The sequence below is a fragment of the Panulirus ornatus genome, chromosome 17 (genome assembly GCF_036320965.1).
Source record: "Panulirus ornatus isolate Po-2019 chromosome 17, ASM3632096v1, whole genome shotgun sequence".
NCBI lineage: Eukaryota > Metazoa > Arthropoda > Malacostraca > Decapoda > Palinuridae > Panulirus > Panulirus ornatus.
Genome location: NC_092240.1, coordinates 19,364,761 through 19,376,090, shown reverse-complemented (window position 1 = coordinate 19,376,090; position 11,330 = coordinate 19,364,761). Strand labels below are relative to the sequence as shown.

At 39.8% G+C, this 11,330-nt stretch overlaps 1 protein-coding gene across 1 annotated transcript in view; it reads right to left on the bottom strand.

The window, feature by feature from the left end:
• Window positions 1–3,410: 3,410 nt before the first annotated feature.
• The window catches only part of LOC139754600 (delta(3,5)-Delta(2,4)-dienoyl-CoA isomerase, mitochondrial-like), a 132,768-nt gene continuing 124,848 nt past the window's right edge, over window positions 3,411–11,330 (bottom strand). Inside the window, exon 11 of the mRNA XM_071672023.1 lies at window positions 3,411–10,644. Within this exon, the coding sequence (XP_071528124.1) occupies window positions 10,576–10,644 (69 nt within the window). The 3' untranslated portion in view covers window positions 3,411–10,575. The remainder of the gene's footprint in view (window positions 10,645–11,330) is intronic.

The following is an 11,330-nucleotide window of genomic DNA, read 5'->3' as shown; positions in this document are numbered from 1 at the left end:
AGAGGCAAGTGTTTTGGGAGCAGCTGAATGAGTGTGTTAGTGGTTTTGATGCACGAGACCGGGTTATAGTGATGGGTGATTTGAATGCAAAGGTGAGTAATGTGCCAGTTGAGGGAATAATTGGTATACATGGGGTGTTCAGTGTTGTAAATGGAAATGGTGAAGAGCTTGTAGATTTATGTGTTGAAAAAGGACTGATGATTGGGAATACCTGGTTTAAAAAGCGTGATATACATAAGTATACGTATGTAAGTAGGAGAGATGGCCAGAGAGCGTTATTGGATTACGTGTTAATTGACAGGTGCGCGAAAGAGAGACTTTTGGATGTTAATGTGCTGAGCTGAGAGGTGCAACTGGAGGGATGTCTGATCATTATCTTGTGGAGGCTACGGTGAAGATTAGTATGGGTTTTCAGAAAAGAAGAGTGAATGTTGGGATGAAGAGGGTGGTGAGAGTAAGTGAGCTTGGGAAGGAGACTTGTGTGAGGAAGTACCAGGAGAGACTGAGTACAGAATGGAAAAGGGTGAGAACAATGGAAGGGGAGTGGGGGAGGAATGGGATGTATTTAGGGAATCATGATGGATTGCGCAAAAGATGCTTGTGACAGGAGAAGCGTGGGAGGTGGGTTGATTAGAAAGGGTAGTGAGTGGTGGGATGAAGAAGTAAGATTATTAGTGAAAGAGAAGAGAGAGGCATTTGGACGATTTTTGCAGGGAAAAATTGCAATTGAGTGGGAGATGTATAAAAGAAAGAGAGAGGAGGTCAAGAGAAAGGTGCAAGAGGTGAAAAAGAGGGCAAATGAGAGTTGGGGTGAGAGAGTATCATTAAATTTTAGGGAGAATAAAAAGATGTTCTGGAAGGAGGTAAATAAAGTGCGTAAGACAAGGGAGCAAATGGGAACTTCAGTGAAGGGCGCAAATGGGGAGGTGATAACAAGTAGTGGTGATGTGAGAAGATGGAGTGAGTATTTTGAAGGTTTGTTGAATGTGTTTGATGATAGAGTGGCAGATATAGGGTGTTTTGGTCGAGGTGGTGTGCAAAGTGAGAGGGTTAGGGAAAATGATTTGGTAAACAGAGAAGAGGTAGTAAAAGCTTTGCGGAAGATGAAAGCCGGCAAGGCAGCAGGTTTGGATGGCATTGCAGTGGAATTTATTAAAAAAGGGGGTGACTTTATTGTTGACTGGTTGGTAAGGTTATTTAATGTATGTATGACTCATGGTGAGGTGCCTGAGGATTAGCTGAATGCGTGTATAGTGCCATTGTACAAAGGCAAAGGGGATAAGAGTGAGTGCTCAAATTACAGAGGTATAAGTTTGTTGAGTATTCCTGGTAAATTATATGGGAGGGTATTGATTGAGAGGGTGAAGGCATGTACAGAGCATCAGATTGGGGAAGAGCAGTGTGGTTTCAGAAGTGGTAAAGGATGTGTGGATCAGGTGTTTGCTTTGAAGAATGTATGTGAGAAATACTTAGAAAAGCAAATGGATTTGTATGTAGCCTTTATGGATCTGGAGAAGGCATATGATAGAGTTGATAGAGATGCTCTGTGGAAGGTATTAAGAATATATGGTGTGGGAGGCAAGTTGTTAGAAGCAGTGAAAAGTTTTTATCGAGGATGTAAGGCATGTGTAAGTATAGGAAGAGAGGAAAGTGATTGGTTCTCAGTGAATGTAGGTTTGCGGCAGGGGTGTGTGATGTCTCCATGGTTGTTTAATTTGTTTATGGATGGGGTTGTTTGGGAGGTGAATGCAAGAGTCTTGGAAAGAGGTGCAAGTATGAAGTCTGTTGTGGATGAGAGAGCTTGGGAAGTGAGTCAGTTGTTGTTCGCTGATGATACAGCGCTGGTGGCTGATTCATGTGAGAAACTGCAGAAGCTGGTGACTAAGTTTGGTAAAGTGTGTGAAAGAAGAAAGTTAAGAGTAAATGTAAATAAGAGTAAGGTTATTAGGTACAGTAGGGTTGAGGGTCAAGTCAATTGGGAGGTAAGTTTGAATGGAGAAAAACTGGAGGAAGTAAAGTGTTTTAGATATCTGGGAGTGGATCTGGCAGTGGATGGAACCATGGAAGTGGAAGTGAATCATAGGGTGGGGGAGGGGGCAAAAATCCTGGGAGCCTTGAAGAATGTGTGGAAGTCGAGAACATTATCTCGGAAAGCAAAAATGGGTATGTTTGAAGGAATAGTGGTTCCAACAATGTTGTATGGTTGTGAGGGGTGGGCTATGGATGGAGTTGTGCGCAGGAGGGTAGATGTGCTGGAAATGAGATGTTTGAGGACAATGTGTGGTGTGAGGTGGTTTGATCGAGTAAGTAATGTAAGGGTAAGAGAGATGTGTGGAAATAAAAAGAGCGTGGTTGAGAGAGCAGAAGAGGGTGTTTTGAAATGGTTTGGGCACATGGAGAGAATGAGTGAGGAAAGATTGACCAAGAGGATATATGTGTCGGAGGTGGAGGGAATGAGGAGAAGTGGGAGACCAAATTGGAGGTGGAAAGATGGAATGATAAAGATTTTGTGTGATCGGGGCCTGAACATGCAGGAGGGTGAAAGGCGGGCAAGGAATAGAGTGAATTGGATCGATGTGGTATACCGGGGTTGATGTGCTGTCAGTGGATTGAATCAGGGCATATGAAGCGTCTGGGGTAAACCATGGAAAGTTGTGTGGGGCCTGGATGTAGAAAGGGAGCTGTGGTTTTGGGCATTATTGCATGACAGCTAGAGACTGAGTGTGAACGAATGGGGCCTTTGTTGTCTTTTCTTAGTGCTACCTCGCACACATGAGCGGGGAGGGGATGGTATTCCATGTGTGGCGAGGTGGCGATGGGAATGAATAAAGGCAGACAGTGTGAATTGTGTGCATGGGCATATATGTATGTGTCTGTGTGTGTATATATATGTGTACATTGAGATGTATAGGTATGTATATTTGCGTGTGACGACGTTTATGTATATACATTGTGTGTGGGGGTGGGTTGGGCCATTTCTTTCGTCTGTTTCCTTGCGCTACCTCGCAAACGCGGGAGACAGCGACAAAGCAAATTAAATAAATAAATATATATATTCATTTATTTTGCTTTGTCGCTGTCTCCCACGTTAGCGAGGTAGTGCAAGGAAACAGATGAAAGAATGGCCCAACCTACCCACATACACATGTATATTCATGCACGTCCACACACGCAAATATACATTCCTAAACATCTCAATGTACACATATATATATATATATATATATATATATATATATATATATATATATATACACACAGACATATACATATATACATATGTACATAATTCATACTATCTGCCTTTATTTATTCCCATCACCACCTCACCACACATAGAATAACAACCTCTTCCCCCCTCATGTGTGCGAGGTAGCACTAGGAAAAGACACCAAAGGCCCCATTTGTTCACCGTCTCTAGCTGTCATGTAATAATGCACCGAAACCACAGCTCCCTTTCCACATCCAGGCCCCACACAACTTTCCATGGTTTACCCCAGACGCTTCACATGCCCTGGTTCAATCCATTGACAGCACGTCGACCCCGGTATACCACATCGTTCCAATTCACTCTATTCCTTGCATGCCTTTTACCCTCCTGCATGTTCAGGCCCCAATCACTCAAAATCTTTTTAACTCCATCTTTCCACCTCCAATTTGGTCTCCCACTTCTCCTCGTTCTCTCCACCTCTGACACATATATCCTCTTGGTCAATCTTTCCTCACTCATTCTCTCCATGTGACCAAACCATTTCAAAACACCCTCTTCTGCTCACTCAACCACATTCTTTTTATTACCACACATCTCTCTTACCCTTTCATTACTTACTCAATCAAACCACCTTCCACCACATATTGTCCTCAAACATCTCATTTCCAGCACACCCACCCTCCTCCGCACAACTCTATCTATATGCATGAATGGTGAGTTGACAAAGCTGCTTGTGAAAGAGAAAAGAGAGGTGGTCCTTACAGGGAAGAAGTGCAGATAACTGGAAGATGTACAAGATAAAGAGATAAGAGATTACAAAGATGATGCAGGGAATGAAAAAGAGGGAAGATGAGACTTGGGGGTAAAAGATGATTATTAAAACTTGAGGGACAATAAGATGTTTTGCAAGGAGGCTTAAAATGTGGGAAAAACGAGAAAAACTGGGAACATCAGTGAAAGGGGCAAATAGGGAAGTGGTAAAGGGTAGGGATGAGATGAGGAGTAGATGGAGTGAGTATTTCAAAGGACTGTTGAATCTGTTTGATGACAAGGTGGCAGATGTAAGGTGTTTGGGTTGGAAAGATGTGAAGTAAGAAGAGGTAATGAATGCCTTGTGTTCATTGAAATATGGCAAGGCAACTGGAGTGGATGGTATTGCATATGAATTCCTAAAGAAAGGAGGTGACTGGGTCATTGAATTGTTGGTTAGGATTTTAAATTACTGTATGGATCTTAGTGAGGGACCTGTGGATTGGCAGAATGCATATATAGGTACACCACCGATTTTCTGGCAACTGATGGTTCAGCACCTCCTTTAGTCCAGACAAAATTATGTGAGGGAACTTGAAATTACCGCAGCCACCAGACTAGTTGACTGGGTGGCCACAGATGGCATTTTGTGTAGGGCACACTTATTTACATTCTTTACACTGCACTCGTTGGTGGTGATACCTCAATTCTGTGAGATTCTTAGCTTATTTTGCTTAAGTTTAACCGTAGGTATGGCTTCTAAGACATAAGTGTCAGTCATGGTTTCACATGTAAACACCAGTCCATATCGATCCAAGATAAAGGAGAAGTTGAAAAAGTGGACCGTGGTGTTTCGGTGCGTAAGCTGTGTGACATCTACAGTATTGGTTCATCAACTGTTTATGATATAAAGAAGCAAAGGGAGAAAATACTGAAATTCTAAGCAGACAGCAATTCCAAGAAGCAAATGAATGACTAGAAAAACTATGAAAGATGGTAAGAGTACTGAGCACGATCGAGTGATGATGGAATGGTTTCGATAGCGTCAAAGTGATGGATTGGACTTGTCAGGTAGCATGATAGTGGACCAGGCTAAGTTGTTCCATCAAGAACTTAAATTATAACATGAAGGATGGATTCAAAGATTCAAGAAGCATCATGGAATTTCTATGAATAATTGTGTGGAGAAAAGCGGCCTGCAAACCACGAAGGAGGTGCCAAGTATGTGGACAAATTTGCAAAACTTGTAGCTGACGAGCACCTCAGTCCTGAGCAGGTGTATAATGTATTTCATTGATTTATTTGATTTACATTTAATATTTGTTTAATTTAAATTTCTAGCAGTCCATGGTATACTTTAGACACATGGGAGATTTATAATTAAAGGGTTAAGAGGTGTGTTGATGAATTATTATTACATGACCACAGTTGGTCCAGCAAAATGGTTAATTTGGCAAGGCTTTGGAACCAAGAGTGCCGGAAAATCAGTGCTGTACCTGTATGATGCCACTGTAGGGGGGACAAAGTTTCTTAAGTGTACCCAGTACAGTTGTAAGGAAGAATGGTGACCGAGAGGGTAAAGACATGTACACAGCATCAGACTGGGAAGGAAAATGTGGTTTCAGAGTGGAAGAGGATGTGTGGATCAGGTGTTTGCTTTAAAAACTGTATGTGAGAAATACTTAGAGAAACAAAAGGAATGGGGAGAAGGCATATGATAGGGATGCCTTGTGGAAGGTCTTTTGAATATATGGTACTGGAGGAAAGCTGGAAGCAGTGGTAAATTTTTATCAAAGTGTAAGGTGTGTGTGAAAATAGGAGCAGACCAAGTGAAGGGTGGTTTATGGCAGGGGTGTATGATGGATGTTTATGGGTGGGTTGGTATGGGAGGTAAATCCAAGGGTCTTGGAGAGAAGGGCAAAAATTCAGACTATAGTGGGTGTGGGGTGCCTGGGAAGTAATTCAGTTGTTCTTTACTGATTACAGTACTGGTGGCAGATTCATGTGAAAAAACATCATTAGCTGGTGTCTTAGTCTGTGACAGTGTGCAAAAGGAGGATAACTGAGAGTAAATGTGAATAAAATCAAGGTTATGAGGTTTAGCAAAAGAGAGAGACAAGCTGGTTGTGGTGTGTTTGATTGGAGAAAATCTGGAGAAAGTAGCGCTTTAGGTACCTGGGAGTGAACATGGCAGCAAAAGGAACCATGAAAGCAGAAGTAAGTCATCGAGCTGGTGAAGGGATGAAGATTCTGGAAGCACAGAGGAAAGTGAAGTTGTTATGTGGGAGGGCAAAAATGGGTATGTTTGAAGGTATAGTATTCCAATGATGTCATATGGAAGCGAGGCATAAACTATCGATGAGTGTTTGAAATGGTTTGGGCATATGGAGAGAATGAGGAAGGAAAGGTTGGCAAAGAGGATATATTTGTCAGAAATGGAGAAAATAAGAGAATGGGGAGACCAGATTGGAGATGGGGAATGTTGAGAAAAAGGTTTTGAGTGCTCAAGGCCTGAACATACAGGAGGGTGAAAGACATGCATAGAATAGAGTGAATTGGAGCAATGTTGTGTACATCAGGTGACATGCTGTCGTTGGACTGAATCAGGGCATGTGAAGCAGCTGAAAGAAACCACAGAAATATCTGTAGGGCCTGGTTTGTGGATGGGAGCTGTGGTTTCAGCAAATAAGACATAACAGCTACAGAATTTATGAGCAAATGAGGCCTTTTATTGTCTGTTCCTGTTGCTACTTCATTAATGCAGGAAATGGCAAAGAAGTATGACAAATATAGGAATATATACATTCATACTCAGTGTTACCAGACTCTATCAGCATGGGGTCAAACTATAAGCAAAAAACCGTGTTTGTCACGAGACCCTAAAAAATGTGTCCCGTAGTATTACCAGGATCCTTTCAGATATTGGTCCTAGGGTAACTATAAACAGATAAATACATATGTGTGTGTGTGTGATACTGCAAAAGAGATAAGAATATTTCAAATACTTATAACGCAGAGGTATCGTGGAATATGGCTACTTAGAAATGGACCAAGTTTTACAATTGTACTTTAATGAATAGTTTGTGTCAGATACCCTTCCAACAATATAACCTAACAGATCATATTTTCTCATAGCAACAATTAAATAATCTAACTATCTCTTTTCTCATGCAATGGTTTCTTTATTCCGATGAGGTTATTGTACAAATGTCACTAAGAACAATAATATTGATTCATTATCTCTATGAGGCACTGATCCATACACCACCTATTGTAATACTGGTTTCAAAAGAAATGTTTCTGTGTTCAAAATGAGTCTTCATTCCTGTAACTGCCATTCTATATATATAAATACTATTTTGTGCACTTGTTCAGGCATACAATACCTTTGCATGAACCACTGTAATGGAGTGTTTACATTCCATTCAAAAGTGTTGAAAATATGGCTAAAATAGCTATCTTCTTACCCCTAATAATATACCAATAAATCATGAAATTTATCAATGAATGTATTAATACATTGTTAAAGCAAGGAATCTCTTCAAACATTTTGTCACCATACATCATCACATTCAGCTTCTGATGAATTATAAGCAATCTTATTCATCTTTTGATGGTATTGAGTAAACAACAATACAATAAAACACACAGACTTTCTCCATACCAAAGATTCACCCAAAATACCTAAAAAGCTAAATGTTTCAATTATACAATTGGAATAAATTTTTTCCCTTATCATCATGAGAGTATGATCATTATCACAGTATTTGCATCAAGAATCTAATGTTGGGATGGCATGGTTACAGCATGCCAGATTCCATACCTACAAGACAGCTTGGAGTATAGTAGCCTACATTACATCAGTTATTCATGGTTCCCCAGCTACATGAAGTGAGTTGTAAGAAATGATAACCCACCTGAGGGAAGCATGGTAGGTCTCATAACAACTTCAAACTCATAAACTGACAGTTCTGACCATCCATACTGCAAAACCTTTACTGAATAAAGGTCTGCAATCTATGAAAATCTGTAGATCAGAATAAGCCATAAAATACTATTTAAGCAAGAAAGGGAAACATACTTCTAATAGAGTTCTTACCCAGATATTGCTGATATTACTTTACATTTGAAAAAATAGACTGTGTACCAGTCAATAAATAACATAAGCAGTGTTAACATGTCTGACTTCATATGAACATTTCTTAAAATCTGTGCAAATTAGTCCAAATGTGCACAGTTATGGGACAATTGTGATGAGTAGATCTGTAAAGATTAGTTTCTTTTTTATAATTAATTGCTGCTTCCTCCTTAGTTAGTTACCATCAGAAACTCATGTACAACAGCATCATTTGCACACATCCACTCTCTAGTCGTCTTTTATAATGCACCATAACCAGACCTAACCATCTACAGCCAAGTACAAGAGACTCAGTCCACAGTTCACCTTGACTGCTTCATTAGCCTGGGTTCAGCCCACTGCCAGTATATCATCCCCACCACATACACCTTATCAGTCCAATTAATTCTATCTCATATATGCCTCTCATCCTCCTAAATGTTCAAATCTCGAGGCTTTGTTCCCTTCATTCTTCCATTTTCTCCTTGATCTCTCTACTTCTGACACATAGATCCGTAGTCAATCTTTCCTTGCTGATTCTCTTCATATGCTCATACCTTTTCAGCACACCCTGATTGGCCTTTCAGAGTGCACTTTCAACCCTATCTCTCTCCTTTGCTGTCATTCTTTATACAATCAACCCCCACTTAACATGAGTTTTCCTCAGGCCTTTCATTTGTGTTCATGGCCCAAGATTCACATCCTAACAATTCTGTTGGGACTACTATACCTTTGCTTTAACAGACACTGAGATCCTCCAGACACTTTTTAATAAACCTAAGACCTTAGCCCTCTCCTTCCTATGCCTCGCTTCAGACCCTATGATTTCATATGTTGAAAGGTCCGCTCACAAGTACCCAAAGCAATCCACTTCCTCCAGGTCCTTCCCATTCAAACTTATTTCATACCATCCTGTCAAACCCTCTGTTGCAGCACAATGCCTTCCATTTTTTCACATTCATTCTGAACTTTCTTGTGTTATCTGTAAAAAGCAACCAATTCAGCTTCCATGCCCCCATACTCCCAGCATACAGTAGGCTCAGCCCTCACTCAAAGACCCCTCACATTTATTTCCTTTACCACCATGTTCATGAACAGGCTAAACTACCTAAGTGATATCACACATCCTTGACACCATTTCACCTTTAAGAACCACTCCATCCCCCCTCCCTTCCCACTCATACAAATGCTTTACAACTGTTAAATTTCCTCATTGTTAGTAATAAAGTAGCACCTACTCAAGAATATGACTAACAAATATAATGATACTGACATTCTTTTTATAAATACTGGGGCATCACATACTTTATGTAACAGAAAAGGACAGGAGAGAAAGAATAATCCTTAAATACCTCATTCTATGTGTCATGAAGGGTGACTTCAATGGTATGAGTTGGGGCTGGAAAAGGCAGGAAAGCATAAATGAAAAAAGAAAACTAGTGTATTGCATAAAAACTTGATTCATACTGAATATCTTCCAAGCTTCATGTTTCACTGCAAGTGAAAAGACTGTCACTGGAAATAGTCTCATCAAAGAAATTCTTATGCCAAAAGAGTTAACATTTCCCTGCTACTGGAAGTAGTACAACCTTGGTCTGCAGGAGCCACTGGAAAGAGATCCTAGGTAACACTCGACTCTTCCTTAAAAAGTAGTTAAGGTGTGATTATAAAACAATATATACCAGAAAGAAAAGAAAAAAACTATAACAATATACATTCCTTTTGTCTCTCCCACACCCATTTGCTGCCCCATTTGTCAGTGAAGTAGCACCAGGAAACAGACGAAGAAAGGCCACATCTGCTCACATCTGTACTCGAGCTGTCATGTGTATTGCATCGAAACTCGATTCATACTGACTATCATCCAAGCTTCATGAATCATACATCCAAATTTTCAACAGAACTTCAAAGAGATGAACTATTCTGTTTCACTGCAAGTAAAAAGGCTGTGTCACAGGAAGAAGAGTCTCATCGAAGAAATTCTTACACCAAAAGTTAACATTTCACTGCTACTGGAAATAGCACAACCTTGGTCAGCAGGAGGCTCTGGAAAGAGATCCTAGGTAACACCAGACTCTTCCTTAAAAAGTAGCTAAGGTGTATTTATAAAACAATATATACCAGAAAGTAAAGAAAAAACAATAACATAACAATAACACTCCTGATCAATGCCCCCTGCATCAGTGAGGTAGCACTAGGAAACAGACAGAGGCCATATCCGCTTACATCCTTACTTGAGCTGTCACATGTAATGCATCGAAACTTAATTCATACTAAATTTCATCCATGTTTTATAAATCAAACTCGGACATCAAAAATTTTGACAGAACTTCAAAGACAAACTGTTCTGTTTTAAAAATATTCTTATCAACTGGAAACACATCATATATATCTTGAAGTACTATCTGGCTTCATCTTAATAACTATATCTTCCATATATCTAAAATATCTTTGGAAAGCATTTCAACTGCAGTTTTATAAAAGATACCTTGGTCCTTCAGCTCATTTGAGCCATGGCAGCAGTTCGTACATCTTCACTTTGTAAAACTGACATATTCAAAGTTCTCTGCAAAATAGAAAATTTTATATTTTTCAACTAGAAGAAACAGAACATATACCTACATCAAATTACTAATGACATAAAATTATGCCAAATATCTAATCCAGAATCTATTGTACAAAACTTATCAATGCTCATTATACATTTCTCCACTGCTTACACATCTCTCGCCTACATATTCATGTACTCTATCCTTCGACCTAATTCTTCCTATTCTTCTTTATCCCTTCACTTTTAAGCATTTCCCATTATTCCTTGCATCTGTTTTTCTCAAACACTCACATCACCTTAGGCTTCAGGGAAGCAGAGAAAGGTAACACTGAAAATCGTTAACCCATAGAGCTTTCTAGCCATACGTGAATGGTTTAAAACAATGGGACTCTAACTGTACTTGAAAATTTTGTGGTGTACCGGAAGGCATTCTTTTATGGTAAACAGTGATGCTTTATGTCACAGGCAACTATGACTAGCACTGAGAAAGGATCCTGGACTGCCAGTGACCTACACACAATACAAAATGGAGCTGTATGGCCAAGTGTGTCAGTAATCTAGCTGCATTTGTTCAGGTTGCCTTTTCCCACACCAATTTGAATTGGAAGGCACTCTGTATTGGTATGTAGAAATGCCATATATCACAATCAACTATGATTAGTACCAAGAAAGAATACTAATATCATCAGTTACCTATAAAA